Source organism: Copadichromis virginalis, linkage group LG14 (assembly GCF_057382275.1).
Source record: "Copadichromis virginalis isolate Kocher_CV1m ecotype Utaka linkage group LG14, C_Virginalis_male_GT1.1, whole genome shotgun sequence".
NCBI lineage: Eukaryota > Metazoa > Chordata > Actinopteri > Cichliformes > Cichlidae > Copadichromis > Copadichromis virginalis.
Genome location: NC_140631.1, coordinates 14,281,431 through 14,303,509, shown reverse-complemented (window position 1 = coordinate 14,303,509; position 22,079 = coordinate 14,281,431). Strand labels below are relative to the sequence as shown.

Sequence of the window (22,079 nt, the reverse complement as noted above, 5' to 3'; positions counted from 1 at the left end):
TAAACATGATCATCATAAGCAGTGTTACCAATTCATACACTGGTTTATCATCTAGACTTTTTGTCTCATGCAGCACCATGATCAGGTCCAGTTTTTATTTCATCTTTGATTTTTCAGCTGCTGTGCCTGAGCAGCCTCCCAGAGACCCTTTGTTGCAGTTAGTCTTCCTCCAGAAGCCATCTGGCTGCTTGATCCAGGTCTGGCTGCTGCACCGGGAAAGAGCAGTGAGGAGGTGGATTGATAAATGAAATTCATAACAAAAATTCATAATGGACTTTTTCCATTTAGGAATAATAAAAATCAGCTTTCTTTTTAATTGCTATTAACTGACAGTCAGATAACCAGCTTTTAAAAACATATTCATAAACACTTTGCAATCAACAAAATTTACACAGAGGTTATAGATGAAATAAAAAGTATCACGTGTTTTCGTGTTTATAACTCTGTTATTGTACATATTCTGTGTTATACATCATAATCATTCCAGTCTCTCTCTTTTTTTTTTTTACTGTTTTAATCTTTATAAAACTCTTATTTATTTATTTATTTTTGTGATTTCTGCTGCCCTATTGGTCTGGTCTCTCTTGAAAATCTGAAAAAGTGATATTCATAATAAAAGGATTTAAAAGTTTACTGCCAAAAATTATTAAACTTCATAACAGAAATGTGCTAACTGGGTTGAAATAGATTGAAACTGTTATGAGATTGCTTCAGGGAGCAGACATGACACCGTCTTTTAGGTTTCGCCATCACTTTGTATTATGCGCACAACACCACCCTCCTCTGGCTTCCACGTGAACTGCACCTTAAACATCAACTGTTTACAAATGTCATGACACAAACAAACGTTTCAATACCGTAAATCACTTTTTGGACTGCGATCACTTTTTGGCACAATATCGGCTCTGATAACATTTAAAGCGCATTGAAAAACTATTCTTTAATGCTAAAAATCCATTATCAATTGTAATTATTTATTTATTAATTTAAATTTCAGATATCGATCTTCATTTTTGTAAACTGGTGAATTAATGATTTTTTTAAAGAATTAAAACGACAAAGTTTGGCAACATATTTTTTATAAAGGATGAATAAAACAGTAAAATAAAATGAGAAATATATATATTTTTGAAAAAGCTATGATAATTAGACGAACTTTATTTTAAATAAATAAAATTGATTTTCGGTGGCACTGGGAGTCATGGTGATGATGACGTGTTTGAGTGCAGGTATAAAAGCAGGAGGCAAAATTGGAATTCGGGTTTCACGTTTGAGCGCAAACAGGAGCTTTTTCCCACTAGTGCTGTGAAAACTCGGATTTTTCAAACTACAGCCAACGTTTGAAAATCTTCAAGAAGGATTTGCAAAATGACTTCTACAAACTTCAGTCGCGAGATGCACCTGTTCTCCCTTTTCATTGACGAGGTGTTAGATCAACGCTATGGTGAGTACAGCAGGCTAATATGTCAGAGTGCTAGCAAACAAATACAACTTAGATTTTTGTCTTTTATTGTTTGGAAGTAGGACTTCATGAGTGTTAACGTTTAGGATGAGATGTTTCATACTTGAGTAACATCAATTTTAACATGTGCCAGTACACTATAAAGATGGCGCCATGTTTTTTTTTAAATCGCTGGAAAAAAAAAACAATTGAATGCACGCGCCCTGGAAACGACGTAAGGCATTGGAGGACGCTGACGTCAGCGCGCGGCCGTTTTTGCATGTAGAGGGTTTGAGTTGACATGTTTGGGCTGCTGGCGCTGAGTTATACGTGAAAGTTTCATAGATTGTGAATTTTATAAAGCTGGAGAATGGAGTTTTAAAAGTTCACAGAGTCGCTGGATGAGTTTGAGATTGAAACAGTGTGTGCCTGCAATAAGGAGGTGGGAGGTTTCTCACCTAAATGTAGCTGCTTTATTCTCAAAATATCGATGCTCAACTAATATGAAGATATTACTCCTTAATGTGAATGCGTATTAAAACCTCAGTGAAAGTCCATGCAGCCTTACACCGCATGAAAACCTTTACCAAAAAAGGTGAAGGCTTTCATAAACAATGAGTTCTGCTGGGAGCTTCTTACTGTTTGTGTGTGGAAGAGCTTATGATGATGTAAAGCCATGTCTGGACAATTTAAATTCAGGCTTTAGTTTGTGTGATCACATGATTAACGTACACGCATGCTTTGCTTTCTCGTAGCTGAGCTGGTGAGTCCAATCACTGCTCCTCAGATGGTCGTCATTAACTTGAGGAACCGTGAACTGAGCAGCAGCCAACTGGACTCCATGTCCCACCTGGTCCTCACTCTTTACCATAACCTGGTGACGGGGTCCAAGGACTTTCCTTACATACCTTTTAAAGGATTGTTCCATCGGGACCAGGTGACGACACCATTTGTCCATGTGAGGCAGAGCCAGAGAGAGAACACCACTCCTTCTCCTCCTACGGACTCACCAGCTGGCATGATGCTGCCGCCTGCGGGCTCCAGCTCTCATCCACGCTTCCTGACTCCAGTTCTTCCAGAGAAAGCGGATCTTGCTGTGCTGAAGGCAGATCGGAGGAACCGTGTCGGCACCTTGACTGTCGACGGCCTCCTCGTCACCAGAGTCATCTCCACTGTTTACCGAACAGAGGACACTGAGATGACGAACCGCTGGAGAATAACAGACTACAGCGCGGACGGCAGAGTTCTCACTTCGGTGCTCTGCCGTTTTCTAAATATGTCGGCAAAGCGTGCTAAGAGGAAGGCTCCGGAGGAAGAGAGCAGCATCCGGAGCCCGAGTCCAGCAAGGAAGCGCTTGAGATTATAATATACAGTGAAGCATGTCGAACGTCAGCAAGCCTGAACAAAGTGGTAAGTAGTAAATAGTGCTTAAGGTTGTTTCTAAAATAATGTCCTAAAATATTTGAAAATCGTCGAGGTTTTAACTTTTATTCTTTCTTTTCTGCCTCTTGTTTCTAAAAGTCAGGAAAAAGAGTCACGCTGCGAAGAAACTCCACACAGAAGATTTTCCCTCAGTAAAATGGTAAATATATTCATCTTGTTATGACGTTTGCTCACAATAACCAGGAGTGTTCCTGTGTTTCTGAAGTGATTTACTCTCATTTGGTGTTATTTCATCCAAAGACAACTGAGGGTCTTCAGAGCAGCGTGAACGGCCGTCACCTGAGAGCAAGACAGTCCTGGCGCCTTTGTGGTTCCCTCCAGGTACTCCAGCTTCATCCCACAGTCCAGAGAGATGCAGTTAGGTTGAATGTGAGTGTGAATAGTTGTCTGTTTCTCTGTGTTAGACTGACCTGTCCAGGTTGTACTCCTGCCTCTGGCCCCATAACAGCTGGGATGGCTCCAATCTTGAATTGGATAAGCTGAAGAAATGGATGGAAGGATGATCCAAAGAGAAACATTAAAGGCCCTCTCACAAAAAAAAGATAAGAACTCATTTTACACATTTAAAGTACAAAGTACACATATATTTACCATTTTACTGAGGGAACATCTTCTGTGTGGAGTTTCTTCTCATCTTGGCTCTTTTTCCTGACATTTAGAAACAAGAGGCAGAAAAGAAAGAATAAAAGTTAAAACCTCAAAGATTTTTTAATGTTTGGGATATTTTAGAAACAACCGTAAACACTATTTACTACTTACCACTTTGTTCATTCTTGCTGACGTTCACTCTCCTCATCTTCTCTCTAAAGGAAGATGCAAACGCTCTCATTGTGAAAGATAAGTATACATCCATCTAACCTGCGACTCTGTCACAACTCTGATCAGCAATTCTTTCAGGTTTGTCTGTTTTGATGATGCTATTAATTGTTATTATCCTTTATCCAGGTAACTTTCAGAGAGGAGCGGAGGGAGGAGCGAAGCCAGCGTGCTCTGTAAACTCTCATTAAAAAAAAGATAAGTACATATTGATTTTATATTATTATGACAGCTCCTCCTCAGTGAACACTTCCTCTAGTTGCTGAAATCATTTACTAATTTTTTTCTTCCCATTTGTCTTTTGTTTTTCAGAGAAAACAGAGAGGAGACAAGGTGACATTAAGACCTAAGACAGGACGGATTGAACCCTTTCTCGTAAAAAGATAAGTATTCACTCTGCTTTTAATCAGAATATTGATAAATATCTAAAATTCTGCTCACCTGGTTGATAAAGTTACTAAAACGATTCCCTCTTTACTGTCATTTGTCCTTTAGAGAGAAGATGAGGAGAGTGAACGTCAGCAAGAATGAACAAAGTGGTAAGTAGTAAATAGTGTTTACGGTTGTTTCTAAAATATCCCAAACATTAAAAAATCGTTGAGGTTTTAACTTTTATTCTTTCTTTTCTGCCTCTTGTTTCTAAATGTCAGGAAAAAGAGCCAAGATGAGAAGAAACTCCACACAGAAGATGTTCCCTCAGTAAAATGGTAAATATATTCATCTTGTTATGACGTTTGCTCACAATAACCAGGAGTGTTCCCGTTGTTCTGAAGTGATTCACTCTCATTTGGTGTTATTTGGTGTTTGTCTTTGAAAGGAGAAGAGCAGCAACGACACTGGGAGACAAACAACAGGATGATCCAAAGACAACTGAGGGTCTTCAGAGCAGCGTGAACGGCCGTCACCTGAGAGCAAGACAGTCCTGGCGCCTTTGTGGTTCCCTCCAGGTACTCCAGCTTCATCCCACAGTCCAGAGAGATGCAGTTAGGTTGAATGTGAGTGTGAATAGTTGTCTGTTTCTCTGTGTTAGACTGACCTGTCCAGGTTGTACTCCTGCCTCTGGCCCCATAACAGCTGGGATGGCTCCAATCTTGAATTGGATAAGCTGAAGAAATGGATGGAAGGATGATCCAAAGAGAAACATCAAAGGCCCTCTCACCAGATTTCATTTATTAAATTTGTCTTTACTGAACGATTTCTGGTGTGTATTTGCATTGATACTCAGACAACAGCTCCTCTTTCTGTTTGTGCTGGAAGATTCAGGCAAACACATATTACATATATAGATTGTTATGATATGACTCAGTTTCACATTTAGTGCTATATGAGAATGATAAGGTCCAGTTTAATAGTATTGCTAGTGTCTAATGAAATGAACACGTGATTTTCTTTTTTTTCTTTTCTTGCCTGTCCCGTTTGGCTCTTTTGCCATCAGAATTATTGTCTAAAGGCAAAGAAAGATGCCCAACGGATTTACTTTACCAAATTGACCATCCCAGCCTTGCCGTAATGGTCCATTTGATTCACCTTTTATTGTTTATTTTATTTTCACTTGCTGAATACGGGACAGACTTGACTGGGGGAAAGAAGGGGAGAAAGAAAGAGAAACAGCTGAGAAGAGGGACAGGGGAGAAGGGCAAAAAACAAAACCCAACAGAATGGGCAGGAAAAAAAATGCATCTATCGATCACCTGGATCACCTGTTGAGAAAGACAAAAGAAAACAAGCAGAAGAGAACAAGAGTAATAGAATAAACAACATCACAATGATATATGGGAATATGACAGTAAATACTAAATATTAAACATTATTGTGCAGCACGTAAGATCAGCAGAACACAGTGTGCTTTGAGGTAGGAGCCAAAAAGGGTGTAGTTTGTGGGTGTGATCACCCGTGTGTACACCTGTGAGCATGGACGCGCTTGTTTTTTTAAAAAGTTCCTTGATGTAATGATCTGCTAGAGGGTGTGGGGGGGCCACAGCCCCGTCCTTCAGGGCATGAAGCAGGTATGGAGGAGATCAAAACTCCAGACATCCAGAGGCCCCGATAAGCGGCCGCCAAGGAGTGAGCCGGTGTGTACCTGGACGCCCATCCCCAGACACAAAGAACCACCAACGCACTGATGTCTGAGGGAGTCCGCCACTGGCAGGGGAAGTGGTGGTGGGGGGAGATAGGCCTCCAAACCTTGGAGGGCCTGAGATGTCCCCAGAGAGGTGGCGCCTGACACCCAACCTGACATATAGACACAGACATACAGGCACACACAGACACAAACATCCATTCCCACCCTCATGCTCTCATATGCACTTACTCCACACTCAACCAACGTGGAGACAGACATAAAGAGACGCTGTACACACGATCACACTCCCCAAGCGTACTCTACAAACCGGGTCTAGGTACCCTTGCCCCTGAAGGGGGGAACTGCACCCAGACCCAGGTGGTGTTACCCTTTTCCCTGCGGTGGGGAGAGGCAGACCGCCCCGACTCCGCAGCAGCAGGGAGGCCCCACACTCCAGACCGCAGTCGGACGGCCAACTCCTCCTCCTAGCCCCCCCGCTCCAGCAGGCCGCAGAGAACGGGGGTGAGAGAAGACTCCAAACCTCCCTCCACCCGCTCATTGTAGTGTTGATGCATGTGTGTTCTAAGGTGCATTTAAAACCCAGGAGGGCATGGAGCTACCTGCCAGAGAGCAGCAGGTAAGCGCATAGTCCCTCCTGCTAGCCCTCAATGTCTACGCTTACGGCCACACCACCCTGAACACGCCCGATCTCGTCTGATCTCGGAAATCGTGATTTTCAGATCCAGCAAAGTGAATATTTTTCACTGTGGATAAATTGCATGGAAACGTTTAATGAGTCATCAGCTATTTCACTACAAAGATGATGTGATTAATGTGTTTGATGTGGAGCTCTTATGTAATGATTACATTTTTAAGATGTAATTTTCAAGTGAAAAACATAATATTTATCTGTTGCATAGTTTACAGTGCGGTGTTTTATGCACTGGGTTATCATGTAGAGTTCTGTTTGTCATCTAGCACCATAATCGGGTTTTGTTTTTATTGCATCTTAGATTTTCCAGCTGCTGTGCCTGAGCAGCCACCCAGAGACCCTTTGCTGCAGTTAGTCTCCCTGCAGGAGGCGTCTGGCTGCTGGCTGCTTGATTCAGCTCTGGCTGCTGCACTGGGACAGACCAACGAGGAGGTGGAAAAGTCAAAGCCTGAAAAGATGCACTGCTGTCAATTTAAATATTAACACAAAATGATGATGTGAGATAAAACAGATTTGATTCTATAATTTGAACAAAAACACATGATATAATTAAAAACACACCATAAAACAAATAAAATGAAGTCAAACTAAACGTAGGCCTGCCTCACAGCCTGAGAATAAACATCTGCATATCAGAAGCAAAAACACTGGTGGTAATCACACTCCTAACCTCCCACTGAGCTGCACCAGCGTCTGATATTATCCAGAAACCACACGGCAGCAGAAATTATTTTCCTCATCAGTTGTTGTAAAAACATGTCAGCACATTATTTTAGAGCATTTATGACATCACAGTTTGGGATTTCATCAGGAAGAGCATCCAGTGTAATAATCTGCCAAATCAAATATGCAGAGCTGCCCACCTTGGTGACCCCGTGTGACAAAGAAGTACACAAACATATGTAATATTACTGGTTGTAGAAAGTAAAATGTGTGTTCTGTCTGGTTTATTTGATTGATTTTGATTTGGGGAATTAGACCAGCAGTGAAGTGTGGGCCACCATTCTGGCTCTGATCTGGCTTCATGGTTTCAAGATGGATGCAAAGGACGAGTGGGAGCTTCTGGCTATGAAGGCTGCCTCGTGGCTCTGTGCTCACAATGGTACTAGCAATGATTGTAACAGATAAAATAACAGCTTTAAAAAACTGTTTCATTCTACAGCTTTCCTCCCACAATCATTATTTTAATATCTGTTTTGTGTTTTTATCACCGTGTGTGTCAGAGTGTGTGGATGCTGGAAATGTCCTGCTGGGCTGCAGCGTGAAGAAAGAAGCTCTGGGACTCTGAGGGTTTTCTTAAAGTAGCTTCATCTTCAGAGTGAACAGAAGCAGGTCTGCTTACTCCACACTGCCTTTGATACAGAGCTGTTTTATATCATCAACCCCTTTTACATGTTTATTTGTCATGAATTATGTACCTAATATTGGTTTTACCATTGTGGAAAAAAAGTATGTCAAAATTGTCTGAATACTCCTAACACAGTAGAAGATTGGACCACTGCTGTGGCAGCTCATTCACAAAGTGTTTTAATTCCTTTTCTCTGCCACTAGATGGCGATTATGTTCATGTTTTTACTGATTTCACACAGAAACACCAAAACCAATCTAGAATCTCATCAATTCGAGAAAGACCACAACCAATACAGCCTTCGTTCGAACAAAATCATACAATTGATTGTCCCAAAAATCAGAACAGAATTGGGGAAAAAGGTTTTAAATACGCTGCCCCTGCTTCCTGGAATAATCTGCAGAAGGAACTCAAATTATTAGAATTGGTTACCTTGGGAGAGTTTAAGTCTGTCTTAAAGGAACGAGAGAACAGCTCTTTTACTCAGTGTGATTGTTTTTAATGTGTTATTGTATATTTTACACATGTTGGTATGGGATATTGTATTTGTTTTAAATGTTATGTGGTATGTGACTTTTGTTGCCATGATGCCAGGTCTCTCTTGGAAATGAGATTTTTAATCGCAATGAGATTTTTTTTACCTGGATAAATAAAGGATTAATAAAAAAAGAGTGTCCGTCTTTCTCTCCATCTTCAAGCTGGCCAAATGTCATGACTTTATATCAGTAAATAGTTTTAACTAATTAAGAAAATGTTATGTGGAGTTTCCCTTATTTTTTCCAAAAAGTTAGATCATAAAGAGGTTTATAATTACTTAACACTCACTAACTTGCGCTGACATAAAATCTTATATCACTTTAAAGGTTTGTTTAAAAAAAAGAGAGGCAAAAATGATGTTTTCCTCATTATACTGATATTTGTCATTATACCATCCATAGATCATAAAAGTCAAGAGCATATTTACAAAAACAAACATATTCCTTTTCTGTCACTTTTTATGGTTTTAAACTAAAATAGCTGTAAAATAGTTTTGGTTGTCCAGTGATGTTTCTTCTGTCTCCTCTCCTCGTCCAATCCATAAAGTAGAGTCCAACTGCTCCCTGGACCCTCTGCAGTACCTCAACACTGATCAAACCCAGGCCACGGTAGGTAGAGTGCTGATGTGTCTGCTGTGTGTGGTTGTTACTTGTTACTGATGAATAAATATGAATGTGTTTGTGGTGTGCAGGTCAAGCTGGCTGCAGGACACAAGTTTGACAGAGATGTTGAACTGCTGATTTATTACAAAGACGCCCACCAGCCCACTGCTGTGGTGGAGGCAGGACAGGCCTCTGCTGAGCCGGGTGAGTGAAAAATAAGTGAAGTCATTAGTTTGCAAATAAAAATTCAAGATCCCAGTTCTTCAACCTGGAATTTAATTGTATTGGAATATATTAGAAACTGTAAACTTGACATTTTTCTGTCCTTTTCATGTCTCTGATGTGTTCAATGGCTTCATGTGGAGAGTTTGTGTTGGTAGTGAATCAATCTGAAAATATGAGTAATACTCGCACCAGCAGTGCCAGAGTATTCATAAAGTGGTGTTAGAGTTACAAAATATTTCCTCAAATCGTTCCTCTCACACAGTGGCCTCACCATCTTTCCCTCTTCCCTTCAGGACAGTCCTCTGCTCCTGTTGAAGAGTTTACCAATGGGCTGCTATTCAAACATTTTACAGTTTGGGGTCTCGTTGTGAACACATCTTCCCGTGAGTTGTATTCATGTGATCTCAGTGACTTAAAGTGATATCACTGTAAAACACCATGTTGCCTTTGGATGATTCTGCAAAACTCCAGGTTATGTTTGATTTACTTGCTAAAACAGATTACTGAAAGCATACTTGTATACCTGCCAAAGAGTTGAGCTTTTGCTTGTGTAGATGAAAAAACTCCTCTCTTGCTGTTTGTCTTTACTGATGGAGAGGTGGGGAACACCAAAGAAGTGATTGAGAATTCAGGTTCTCTGCGTACCAAACCTGTGTGTCTTAAAAACAGCTGTTGTATTGCAGGTGTTTCTCTTTTGGGATTGGGGAAGGGGCCAGCTCTGCTCTCATCAATGGGATGGCCAAGGAGGAGGTCACGCTCAGTTCATCACAGGGACTGACAGGATGCAACCAAAAGTAAGACAATGAGTCATAACAATTATCATGAAAAGGCAAGATGATATTAGTATTTGAACAGAAGACATAAATTCCAAAAACATAAATGTATATTTTTTCAGGGTTTTTCATTATTTTTCAGGTGATGCAGTCGCTGCAGTTTGCTCTGCAGCTGACTGTGGTCGACATCTCAGTCATATTGGATTTACCAAAGGAAGTGTCTGTCACTGTCCTCTCTCCACTAATCACAACACTTTTCCAGGGTCAGAGGTCACTGATTTATGCCCAGCTCACCAGGACAGGTAGGAGCAGCCTCTCATGTTGTTGGCAAACTAGATCAATCTGCTGGAACATCTGATTTTAGGACAATCACTTGCTTTTCCAAAGGACACTGACAACCAGACGTTAGATGCCACAGCCCTGGCCCACGGTATCCCCCCCCCCCCCCCCATGCATGCGGTGGGCCTTCTGTAGAAAGAGAGCAGCTTAATGAAGGTGACAAGGTGAAAATAGGGTGATTGATGTGCCGGTGCTGTGAGGGCATGTATAACACCACCTGCCCAAGTGTTGAATATAAGGAGGCTTTGAAGAATCTACAATAATTGTGTGTTGTTTGTACATGAATCACAATGTGTTACTTCAGAGGAGTGATGTTTTCAGGGTTTTTTTTTCTGCGCTGCAGAAAATTGAAAAACTACTGTGAACTTGGTGGATCTGTCCAGATCTTTGACTGGAAACTATTTCTATGAATGAGTGGTTCAAAAATGTGTAAGTGAAAAGCTGCCATATTTCAGGTCCCAAAGTCAAACGAACACTGAGGGATCACTGAGAGCTAAAAACGGTCTAACTTCTTTCATCTTTAATAAAATGATCAGCGTTGCTGTTTTACCGGGTTTAACAATTAAGTTTAACATCCAGGCATCCAAGAAAACAGAGTTTATTCAATTTAACTGAGTTAGAGGTTTGCAGTAAGTTAGCTCGCTAGTTTCCATCTAAACATGATCATCATAAGCAGTGTTACCAATTCATACACTGGTTTATCATCTAGACTTTTTGTCTCATGCAGCACCATGATCAGGTCCAGTTTTTATTTCATCTTTGATTTTTCAGCTGCTGTGCCTGAGCAGCCTCCCAGAGACCCTTTGTTGCAGTTAGTCTTCCTCCAGAAGCCATCTGGCTGCTTGATCCAGCTCTGGCTGCTGCACCGGGAAAGAGCAGTGAGGAGGTGGATTGATAAATGAAATTCATAACAAAAATTCATAATGGACTTTTTCCATTTAGGAATAATAAAAATCAGCTTTCTTTTTAATTGCTATTAACTGACAGTCAGATAACCAGCTTTTAAAAACATATTCATAAACACTTTGCAATCAACAAAATTTACACAGAGGTTATAGATGAAATAAAAAGTATCACGTGTTTTCGTGTTTATAACTCTGTTATTGTACATATTCTGTGTTATACATCATAATCATTCCAGTCTCTCTCTTTTTTTTTTTACTGTTTTAATCTTTATAAAACTCTTATTTATTTATTTATTTTTATGATTTCTGCTGCCCTATTGGTCTGGTCTCTCTTGAAAATCTGAAAACGTGATATTCATAATAAAAGGATTTAAAAGTTTACTGCCAAAAATTATTAAACTTCATAACAGAAATATGCTAACTGGGTTGAAATAGATTGAAACTGTTATGAGATTGCTTCAGGGAGCAGACATGACACCGTCTTTTAGGTTTCGCCATCACTTTGTATTATGCGCACAACACCACCCTCCTCTGGCTTCCACGTGAACTGCACCTTAAACATCAACTGTTTACAAATGTCATGACACAAACAAACGTTTCAATACCGTAAATCACTTTTTGGACTGCGATCACTTTTTGGCACAATATCGGCTCTGATAACATTTAAAGCGCATTGAAAAACTATTCTTTAATGCTAAAAATCCATTATCAATTGTAATTATTTATTTATTAATTTAAATTTCAGATATCGATCTTCATTTTTGTAAACTGGTGAATTAATGATTTTTTTAAAGAATTAAAACGACAAAGTTTGGCAACATATTTTTTATAAAGGATGAATAAAAGAGTAAAATAAAATGAGAAATATATATATTTTTGAAAACGCTATGATAATTAGACGAACTTTATTTTAAATAAATAAAATTGATTTTCGGTGGCACTGGGAGTCATGGTGATGATGACGTGTTTGAGTGCAGGTATAAAAGCAGGAGGCAAAATTGGAATTCGGGTTTCACGTTTGAGCGCAAACAGGAGCTTTTTCCCACTAGTGCTGTGAAAACTCGGATTTTTCAAACTACAGCCAACGTTTGAAAATCTTCAAGAAGGATTTGCAAAATGACTTCTACAAACTTCAGTCGCGAGATGCACCTGTTCTCCCTTTTCATTGACGAGGTGTTAGATCAACGCTATGGTGAGTACAGCAGGCTAATATGTCAGAGTGCTAGCAAACAAATACAACTTAGATTTTTGTCTTTTATTGTTTGGAAGTAGGACTTCATGAGTGTTAACGTTTAGGATGAGATGTTTCATACTTGAGTAACATCAATTTTAACATGTGCCAGTACACTATAAAGATGGCGCCATGTTTTTTTTTAAATCGCTGGAAAAAAAAACAATTGAATGCACGCGCCCTGGAAACGACGTAAGGCATTGGAGGACGCTGACGTCAGCGCGCGGCCGTTTTTGCATGTAGAGGGTTTGAGTTGACATGTTTGGGCTGCTGGCGCTGAGTTATACGTGAAAGTTTCATAAATTGTGAATTTTATAAAGCTGGAGAATGGAGTTTTAAAAGTTCACAGAGTCGCTGGATGAGTTTGAGATTGAAATAGTGTGTGCCTGCAATAAGGAGGTGGGAGGTTTCTCACCTAAATGTAGCTGCTTTATTCTCAAAATATCGATGCTCAACTAATATGAAGATATTACTCCTTAATGTGAATGCGTATTAAAACCTCAGTGAAAGTCCATGCAGCCTTACACTGCATGAAAACTTTTACCAAAAAAGGTGAAGGCTTTCATAAACAATGAGTTCTGCTGGGAGCTTCTTACTGTTTGTGTGTGGAAGAGCTTATGATGATGTAAAGCCATGTCTGGACAATTTAAATTCAGGCTTTAGTTTGTGTGATCACATGATTAACGTACACGCATGCTTTGCTTTCTCGTAGCTGAGCTGGTGAGTCCAATCACTGCTCCTCAGATGGTCGTCATTAACTTGAGGAACCGTGAACTGAGCAGCAGCCAACTGGACTCCATGTCCCACCTGGTCCTCACTCTTTACCATAACCTGGTGACGGGGTCCAAGGACTTTCCTTACATACCTTTTAAAGGATTGTTCCACCGGGACCAGGTGACGACACCATTTGTCCATGTGAGGCAGAGCCAGAGAGAGAACACCACTCCTTCTCCTCCTACGGACTCACCAGCTGGCATGATGCTGCCGCCTGCGGGCTCCAGCTCTCATCCACGCTTCCTGACTCCAGTTCTTCCAGAGAAAGCGGATCTTGCTGTGCTGAAGGCAGATCGGAGGAACCGTGTCGGCACCTTGACTGTCGACGGCCTCCTCGTCACCAGAGTCATCTCCACTGTTTACCGAACAGAGGACACTGAGATGACGAACCGCTGGAGAATAACAGACTACAGCGCGGACGGCAGAGTTCTCACTTCGGTGCTCTGCCGTTTTCTAAATATGTCGGCAAAGCGTGCTAAGAGGAAGGCTCCGGAGGAAGAGAGCAGCATCCGGAGCCCGAGTCCAGCAAGGAAGCGCTTGAGATTATAATATACAGTGAAGCATGTCGAACGTCAGCAAGCCTGAACAAAGTGGTAAGTAGTAAATAGTGCTTAAGGTTGTTTCTAAAATAATGTCCTAAAATATTTGAAAATCGTCGAGGTTTTAACTTTTATTCTTTCTTTTCTGCCTCTTGTTTCTAAAAGTCAGGAAAAAGAGTCACGCTGCGAAGAAACTCCACACAGAAGATTTTCCCTCAGTAAAATGGTAAATATATTCATCTTGTTATGACGTTTGCTCACAATAACCAGGAGTGTTCCTGTGTTTCTGAAGTGATTTACTCTCATTTGGTGTTATTTCATCCAAAGACAACTGAGGGTCTTCAGAGCAGCGTGAACGGCCGTCACCTGAGAGCAAGACAGTCCTGGCGCCTTTGTGGTTCCCTCCAGGTACTCCAGCTTCATCCCACAGTCCAGAGAGATGCAGTTAGGTTGAATGTGAGTGTGAATAGTTGTCTGTTTCTCTGTGTTAGACTGACCTGTCCAGGTTGTACTCCTGCCTCTGGCCCCATAACAGCTGGGATGGCTCCAATCTTGAATTGGATAAGCTGAAGAAATGGATGGAAGGATGATCCAAAGAGAAACATTAAAGGCCCTCTCACAAAAAAAAGATAAGAACTCATTTTACACATTTAAAGTACAAAGAACACATATATTTACCATTTTACTGAGGGAACATCTTCTGTGTGGAGTTTCTTCTCATCTTGGCTCTTTTTCCTGACATTTAGAAACAAGAGGCAGAAAAGAAAGAATAAAAGTTAAAACCTCAAAGATTTTTTAATGTTTGGGATATTTTAGAAACAACCGTAAACACTATTTACTACTTACCACTTTGTTCATTCTTGCTGACGTTCACTCTCCTCATCTTCTCTCTAAAGGAAGATGCAAACGCTCTCATTGTGAAAGATAAGTATACATCCATCTAACCTGCGACTCTGTCACAACTCTGATCAGCAATTCTTTCAGGTTTGTCTGTTTTGATGATGCTATTAATTGTTATTATCCTTTATCCAGGTAACTTTCAGAGAGGAGCGGAGGGAGGAGCGAAGCCAGCGTGCTCTGTAAACTCTCATTAAAAAAAAGATAAGTACATATTGATTTTATATTATTATGACAGCTCCTCCTCAGTGAACACTTCCTCTAGTTGCTGAAATCATTTACTAATTTTTTTCTTCCCATTTGTCTTTTGTTTTTCAGAGAAAACAGAGAGGAGACAAGGTGACATTAAGACCTAAGACAGGACGGATTGAACCCTTTCTCGTAAAAAGATAAGTATTCACTCTGCTTTTAATCAGAATATTGATAAATATCTAAAATTCTGCTCACCTGGTTGATAAAGTTACTAAAACGATTCCCTCTTTACTGTCATTTGTCCTTTAGAGAGAAGATGAGGAGAGTGAACGTCAGCAAGAATGAACAAAGTGGTAAGTAGTAAATAGTGTTTACGGTTGTTTCTAAAATATCCCAAACATTAAAAAATCGTTGAGGTTTTAACTTTTATTCTTTCTTTTCTGCCTCTTGTTTCTAAATGTCAGGAAAAAGAGCCAAGATGAGAAGAAACTCCACACAGAAGATGTTCCCTCAGTAAAATGGTAAATATATTCATCTTGTTATGACGTTTGCTCACAATAACCAAGAGTGTTCCCGTTGTTCTGAAGTGATTCACTCTCATTTGGTGTTATTTGGTGTTTGTCTTTGAAAGGAGAGGAGCAGCAACGACACTGGGAGACAAACAACAGGATGATCCAAAGACAACTGAGGGTCTTCAGAGCAGCGTGAACGGCCGTCACCTGAGAGAAGACAGTCCTGGCGCCTTTGTGGTTCCCTCCAGGTACTCCAGCTTCATCCCACAGTCCAGAGAGATGCAGTTAGGTTGAATGTGAGTGTGAATAGTTGTCTGTTTCTCTGTGTTAGACTGACCTGTCCAGGTTGTACTCCTGCCTCTGGCCCCATAACAGCTGGGATGGCTCCAATCTTGAATTGGATAAGCTGAAGAAATGGATGGAAGGATGATCCAAAGAGAAACATCAAAGGCCCTCTCACCAGATTTCATTTATTAAATTTGTCTTTACTGAACGATTTCTGGTGTGTATTTGCATTGATACTCAGACAACAGCTCCTCTTTCTGTTTGTGCTGGAAGATTCAGGCAAACACATATTACATATATAGATTGTTATGATATGACTCAGTTTCACATTTAGTGCTATATGAGAATGATAAGGTCCAGTTTAATAGTATTGCTAGTGTCTAATGAAATGAACACGTGATTTTCTTTTCTTGCCTGTCCCGTTTGGCTCTTTTGCCATCAGAATTATTGTCTAAAGGCAAAGAAAGATGCCCAACGGATTTACTTTACCAAATTGACCATCCCAGCCTTGCCGTAATGGTCCATTTGATTCACCTTTTATTGTTTATTTTATTTTCACTTGCTGAATACGGGACAGACTTGACTGGGGGAAAGAAGGGGAGAAAGAAAGAGAAACAGCTGAGAAGAGGGACAGGGGAGAAGGGCAAAAAACAAAACCCAACAGAATGGGCAGGAAAAAAAAATGCATCTATCGATCACCTGGATCACCTGTTGAGAAAGAAAAAAGAAAACAAGCAGAAGAGAACAAGAGTAATAGAATAAACAACATCACAATGATATATGGGAATATGACAGTAAATACTAAATATTAAACATTATTGTGCAGCACGTAAGATCAACAGAACACAGTGTGCTTTGAGGTAGGAGCCAAAAAGGGTGTAGTTTGTGGGTGTGATCACCCGTGTGTACACCTGTGAGCATGGACGCGCTTGTTTTTTTAAAAAGTTCCTTCATGTAATGATCTGCTAGAGCAGGGCTGCCCAATCCCAGTCCTCGAGAGCTACTATCCTGCAGCTTTTAGATGCATCCCTACTCCAACACAGCTGAATCAAATGAATGGCTTGTTATCAGGCCTTTGCCAAACACGATGGCATGCTGAAGAGGTAATCAAACCATTTGATTCAGCTGTGTTGGAGTAGGGATGCATCTAAAAGCTGCAGGATAGTAGCTCTCGAGGACTGGGATTGGGCAGCCCTGTGCTAGAGGGTGTGGGGGGGGCCACAGCCCCGTCCTCCAGGGCATGAAGCAGGTATGGAGGAGATCAAAACTCCAGACAGCCAGAGGCCCCCAGAACACAAGAGACCAAGGAAGACCAACAGAGGGGCAGCTGCGCCACTGTACCAGAAAGAGCTGAGGAGAGTCCCAGATGAGGGTTCACTCAGCAGCCGCGGAGCAGGAGCCAGGGGGAGTTGCAGTGACGCGCCCGTGAGCTCCACTGGCAGCCAGCTGTGCCTGAGTGACCGAGCTCCAGGCCGAGAGGCCGGGGGCACCCCACCTCCGAAGTGGCCCGAGCGAGCCCCAGGATCCAGGCCCCGATAAGCGGCCGCCAAGGAGTGAGCCGGTGTGTACCTGGACGCCCATCCCCAGACACAAAGAACCACCAACGCACCGATGTCTGAGGGAGTCCGCCACTGGCAGGGGAAGTGGTGGTGGGGGGAGATAGGCCTCCAAACCTTGGAGGGCCTGAGATGTCCCCAGAGAGGTGGCGTCTGATACCCAACCTGACATATAGACACAGACATACAGGCACACACAGACACAAACATCCATTCCCACCCTCATGCTCTCATATACACTTACTCCACACTCAACCAACGTGGAGACAGACATAAAGAGACGCTGTACACACGATCACACTCCCCAAGCGTACTCTACAAACCGGGTCTAGGTACCCTTGCCCCTGGAGGGGGGAACTGCACCCAGACCCAGGTGGTGTTACCCTTTTCCCTGCGGTGGGGAGAGGCAGACCGCCCCGACTCCGCAGCAGCAGGGAGGCCCCACACTCCAGACCGCAGTCGGACGGCCAACTCCTCCTCCTAGCCCCCCCGCTCCAGCGGGCCGCAGAGAACGGGGGTGAGAGAAGACTCCAAACCTCCCTCCACCCGCTCATTGTAGTGTTGATGCATGTGTGTTCTAAGGTGCATTTAAAACCCAGGAGGGCATGGAGCTACCTGCCAGAGAGCAGCAGGTAAGCGCATAGTCCCTCCTGCTAGCCCTCAATGTCTACGCTTACGGCCACACCACCCTGAACACGCCCGATCTCGTCTGATCTCGGAAATCGTGATTTTCAGATCCAGCAAAGTGAATATTTTTCACTGTGGATAAATTGCATGGAAACGTTTAATGAGTCATCAGCTATTTCACTACAAAGATGATGTGATTAATGTGTTTGATGTGGAGCTCTTATGTAATGATTACATTTTTAAGATGTAATTTTCAAGTGAAAAACATAATATTTATCTGTTGCATAGTTTACAGTGCGGTGTTTTATGCACTGAGTTATCATGTAGAGTTCTGTTTGTCATCTAGCACCATAATCGGGTTTTGTTTTTATTGCATCTTAGATTTTCCAGCTGCTGTGCCTGAGCAGCCACCCAGAGACCCTTTGCTGCAGTTAGTCTCCCTGCAGGAGGCGTCTGGCTGCTGGCTGCTTGATCCAGCTCTGGCTGCTGCACTGGGACAGACCAACGAGGAGGTGGAAAAGTCAAAGCCTGAAAAGGTGCACTGCTGTCAATTTAAATATTAACACAAAATGATGATGTGAGATAAAACAGATTTGATTCTATAATTTGAACAAAAACACATGATATAATTAAAAACACACCATAAAACATATAAAATGAAGTCAAACTAAACGTAGGCCTGCCTCACAGCCTGAGAATAAACATCTGCATATCAGAAGCAAAAACACTGGTGGTAATCACACTCCTAACCTCCCACTGAGCTGCACCAGCGTCTGATATTATCCAGAAACCACACGGCAGCAGAAATTATTTTCCTCATCAGTTGTTGTAAAAACATGTCAGCACATTATTTTAGAGCATTTATGACATCACAGTTTGGGATTTCATCAGGAAGAGCATCCAGTGTAATAATCTGCCAAATCAAATATGCAGAGCTGCCCACCTTGGTGACCCCGTGTGACAAAGAAGTACACAAACATATGTAATATTACTGGTTGTAGAAAGTAAAATGTGTGTTCTGTCTGGTTTATTTGATTGATTTTGATTTGGGGAATTAGACCAGCAGTGAAGTGTGGGCCACCATTCTGGCTCTGATCTGGCTTCATGGTTTCAAGATGGATGCAAAGGACGAGTGGGAGCTTCTGGCTATGAAGGCTGCCTCGTGGCTCTGTGCTCACAATGGTACTAGCAATGATTGTAACAGATAAAATAACAGCTTTAAAAAACTGTTTCATTCTACAGCTTTCCTCCCACAATCATTATTTTAATATCTGTTTTGTGTTTTTATCACCGTGTGTGTCAGAGTGTGTGGATGCTGGAAATGTCCTGCTGGGTTGCAGCGTGAAGAAAGAAGCTCTGGGACTCTGAGGGTTTTCTTAAAGTAGCTTCATCTTCAGAGTGAACAGAAGCAGGTCTGCTTACTCCACACTGCCTTTGATACAGAGCTGTTTTATATCATCAACCCCTTTTACATGTTTATTTGTCATGAATTATGTACCTAATATTGGTTTTACCATTGTGGAAAAAAAGTATGTCAAAATTGTCTGAATACTCCTGACACAGTAGAAGATTGGACCACTGCTGTGGCAGCTCATTCACAAAGTGTTTTAATTCCTTTTCTCTGCCACTAGATGGCGATTATGTTCATGTTTTTACTGATTTCACACAGAAACACCAAAACCAATCTAGAATCTCATCAATTCGAGAAAGACCACAACCAATACAGCCTTCGTTCGAACAAAATCATACAATTGATTGTCCCAAAAATCAGAACAGAATTGGGGAAAAAGGTTTTAAATACGCTGCCCCTGCTTCCTGGAATAATCTGCAGAAGGAACTCAAATTATTAGAATTGGTTACCTTGGGAGAGTTTAAGTCTGTCTTAAAGGAACGAGAGAACAGCTCTTTTACTCAGTGTGATTGTTTTTAATGTGTTATTGTATATTTTACACATGTTGGTATGGGATATTGTATTTGTTTTAAATGTTATGTGGTATGTGACTTTTGTTGCCATGATGCCAGGTCTCTCTTGGAAATGAGATTTTTAATCTCAATGAGATTTTTTTTACCTGGATAAATAAAGGATTAATAAAAAAAGAGTGTCCGTCTTTCTCTCCATCTTCAAGCTGGCCAAACGTCATGACTTTATATCAGTAAATGGTTTTAACTAATTAAGAAAATGTTATGTGGAGTTTCCCTTATTTTTTCCAAAAAGTTAGATCATAAAGAGGTTTATAATTACTTAACACTCACTAACTCTCGCTGACATAAAATCTTATATCACTTTAAAGGTTTGTTTAAAAAAAAGAGAGGCAAAAATGATGTTTTCCTCATTATACTGATATTTGTCATTATACCATCCATAGATCATAAAAGTCAAGAGCATATTTACAAAAACAAACATATTCCTTTTCTGTCACTTTTTATGGTTTTAAACTAAAATAGCTGTAAAATAGTTTTGGTTGTCCAGTGATGTTTCTTCTGTCTCCTCTCCTCGTCCAATCCATAAAGTAGAGTCCAACTGCTCCCTGGACCCTCTGCAGTACCTCAACACTGATCAAACCCAGGCCACGGTAGGTAGAGTGCTGATGTGTCTGCTGCGTGTGGTTGTTACTTGTTACTGATGAATAAATATGAATGTGTTTGTGGTGTGCAGGTCAAGCTGGCTGCAGGACACAAGTTTGACAGAGATGTTGAACTGCTGATTTATTACAAAGACGCCCACCAGCCCACTGCTGTGGTGGAGGCAGGACAGGCCTCTGCTGAGCCGGGTGAGTGAAAAATAAGTGAAGTCATTAGTTTGCAAATAAAAATTCAAGATCCCAGTTCTTCAACCTGGAATTTAATTGTATTGGAATATATTAGAAACTGTAAACTTGACATTTTTCTGTCCTTTTCATGTCTCTGATGTGTTCAATGGCTTCATGTGGAGAGTTTGTGTTGGTAGTGAATCAATCTGAAAATATGAGTAATACTCGCACCAGCAGTGCCAGAGTATTCATAAAGTGGTGTTAGAGTTACAAAATATTTCCTCAAATCTTTCCTCAAATCGTTCCTCTCACACAGTGGCCTCACCATCTTTCCCTCTTCCCTTCAGGACAGTCCTCTGCTCCTGTTGAAGAGTTTACCAATGGGCTGCTATTCAAACATTTTACAGTTTGGGGTCTCGTTGTGAACACATCTTCCCGTGAGTTGTATTCATGTGATCTCAGTGACTTAAAGTGATATCACTGTAAAACACCATGTTGCCTTTGGATGCTTCTGCAAAACTCCAGGTTATGTTTGATTTACTTGCTAAAACAGATTACTGAAAGCATACTTGTATACCTGCCAAAGAGTTGAGCTTTTGCTTGTGTAGGTGAAAAAACTCTCCTCTCTTGCTGTTTGTCTTTACTGATGGAGAGGTGGGGAACACCAAAGAAGTGATTGAGAATTCAGGTTCTCTGCGTACCAAACCTGTGTGTCTTAAAAACAGCTGTTGTATTGCAGGTGTTTCTCTTTTGGGATTGGGGAAGGGGCCAGCTCTGCTCTCATCAATGGGATGGCCAAGGAGGAGGTCACGCTCAGTTCATCACAGGGACTGACAGGATGCAACCAAAAGTAAGACAATGAGTCATAACAATTATCATGAAAAGGCAAGATGATATTAGTATTTGAACAGCAGACATAAATTCCAAAAACATAAATGTATATTTTTTCAGGGTTTTTCATTATTTTTCAGGTGATGCAGTCGCTGCAGTTTGCTCTGCAGCTGACTGTGGTCGACATCTCAGTCATATTGGATTTACCAAAGGAAGTGTCTGTCACTGTCCTCTCTCCACTAATCACAACACTTTTCCAGGGTCAGAGGTCACTGATTTATGCCCAGCTCACCAGGACAGGTAGGAGCAGCCTCTCATGTTGTTGGCAAACTAGATCAATCTGCTGGAACATCTGATTTTAGGACAATCACTTGCTTTTCCAAAGGACACTGACAACCAGACATTAGATGCCACAGCCCTGGCCCACAGTACATGAATCACAATGTGTTACTTCAGAGGAGTGATGTTTTCAGGGGGTTTTTTTCTGCGCTGCAGAAAATTGAAAAACTACTGTGAACTTGGTGGATCTGTCCAGATCTTTGACTGGAAACTATTTCTATGAATGAGTGGTTCAAAAATGTGTAAGTGAAAAGCTGCCATATTTCAGGTCCCAAAGTCAAACGAACACTGAGGGATCACTGAGAGCTAAAAACGGTCTAACTTCTTTCATCTTTAATAAAAT

General features: G+C 41.3%; 4 protein-coding genes and 2 long non-coding RNA genes across 6 annotated transcripts; 5 read left to right on the top strand and 1 right to left on the bottom strand.

Moving 5' to 3' along the window:
• Positions 1-1,097: 1,097 nt before the first annotated feature.
• Positions 1,098-4,239, top strand: LOC146693664 (uncharacterized). Its single transcript, XM_085479375.1, has 4 exons — positions 1,098-1,444; positions 2,197-2,851; positions 2,963-3,023; positions 3,125-4,239. Exons 1-2 carry the CDS (start codon positions 1,369-1,371, stop codon positions 2,805-2,807), a joined length of 687 nt encoding a protein of 228 aa, XP_085335501.1. The 5' UTR covers positions 1,098-1,368; the 3' UTR covers positions 2,808-2,851; positions 2,963-3,023; positions 3,125-4,239.
• Positions 4,240-7,879: 3,640 nt separating this feature from the next.
• Positions 7,880-10,013, top strand: LOC146693663 (von Willebrand factor A domain-containing protein 5A-like). The gene is made up of 5 exons (XM_085478674.1): positions 7,880-7,888; positions 8,851-8,967; positions 9,051-9,165; positions 9,480-9,569; positions 9,870-10,013. The coding sequence occupies exons 1-5, from the start codon at positions 7,880-7,882 to the stop codon at positions 9,962-9,964; spliced, it is 426 nt and encodes a 141-aa protein (XP_085334800.1). The 3' UTR covers positions 9,965-10,013.
• Positions 10,014-10,880: 867 nt separating this feature from the next.
• On the bottom strand, positions 10,881-13,454 carry LOC146693662 (uncharacterized). The gene is made up of 2 exons (XR_014923822.1): positions 13,402-13,454; positions 10,881-11,158 (listed from the first exon to the last, which is right to left on the bottom strand). It is a non-coding gene; the product is annotated as an uncharacterized LOC146693662 (long non-coding RNA).
• On the top strand, positions 12,146-15,844 carry LOC146693661 (uncharacterized). The gene is made up of 6 exons (XM_085478635.1): positions 12,146-12,395; positions 13,147-13,801; positions 13,913-13,973; positions 14,075-15,189; positions 15,301-15,357; positions 15,468-15,844. The coding sequence occupies exons 1-2, from the start codon at positions 12,320-12,322 to the stop codon at positions 13,755-13,757; spliced, it is 687 nt and encodes a 228-aa protein (XP_085334761.1). The 5' UTR covers positions 12,146-12,319; the 3' UTR covers positions 13,758-13,801; positions 13,913-13,973; positions 14,075-15,189; positions 15,301-15,357; positions 15,468-15,844.
• A 1,954-nt stretch (positions 15,845-17,798) lies between these two features.
• Positions 17,799-19,928, top strand: LOC146693660 (uncharacterized). Its single transcript, XR_014923807.1, has 3 exons — positions 17,799-18,352; positions 18,875-18,998; positions 19,120-19,928. It is a non-coding gene; the product is annotated as an uncharacterized LOC146693660 (long non-coding RNA).
• A 72-nt stretch (positions 19,929-20,000) lies between these two features.
• On the top strand, positions 20,001-21,692 carry LOC146693659 (von Willebrand factor A domain-containing protein 5A-like). The gene is made up of 6 exons (XM_085478673.1): positions 20,001-20,030; positions 20,273-20,389; positions 20,473-20,587; positions 20,914-21,003; positions 21,306-21,416; positions 21,538-21,692. Exons 1-5 carry the CDS (start codon positions 20,001-20,003, stop codon positions 21,398-21,400), a joined length of 447 nt encoding a protein of 148 aa, XP_085334799.1. The 3' UTR covers positions 21,401-21,416; positions 21,538-21,692.
• Positions 21,693-22,079: the final 387 nt, after the last annotated feature.

Bases quoted from the DNA above. Each gene is read 5' to 3' on its own strand.
- LOC146693659 (XM_085478673.1), top strand. From the start codon at position 20,001: ATGTGGAGTTTCCCTTATTTTTTCCAAAAA. The intron at 20,031-20,272 runs GTTAGATCATAA...GCTGTAAAATAG, and splicing joins TCCCTTATTTTTTCCAAAAA to TTTTGGTTGTCCAGTGATGT. The intron at 21,004-21,305 runs GTGAGTTGTATT...GTTGTATTGCAG, and splicing joins CGTTGTGAACACATCTTCCC to GTGTTTCTCTTTTGGGATTG.
- LOC146693664 (XM_085479375.1), top strand. From the start codon at position 1,369: ATGACTTCTACAAACTTCAGTCGCGAGATGCACCTGTTCTCCCTTTTC. The intron at 1,445-2,196 runs GTGAGTACAGCA...GCTTTCTCGTAG, and splicing joins GGTGTTAGATCAACGCTATG to CTGAGCTGGTGAGTCCAATC.
- LOC146693661 (XM_085478635.1), top strand. From the start codon at position 12,320: ATGACTTCTACAAACTTCAGTCGCGAGATGCACCTGTTCTCCCTTTTC. The intron at 12,396-13,146 runs GTGAGTACAGCA...GCTTTCTCGTAG, and splicing joins GGTGTTAGATCAACGCTATG to CTGAGCTGGTGAGTCCAATC.
- LOC146693663 (XM_085478674.1), top strand. The intron at 8,968-9,050 runs GTAGGTAGAGTG...TGTGGTGTGCAG, and splicing joins CTGATCAAACCCAGGCCACG to GTCAAGCTGGCTGCAGGACA. The intron at 9,166-9,479 runs GTGAGTGAAAAA...TCTTCCCTTCAG, and splicing joins ACAGGCCTCTGCTGAGCCGG to GACAGTCCTCTGCTCCTGTT.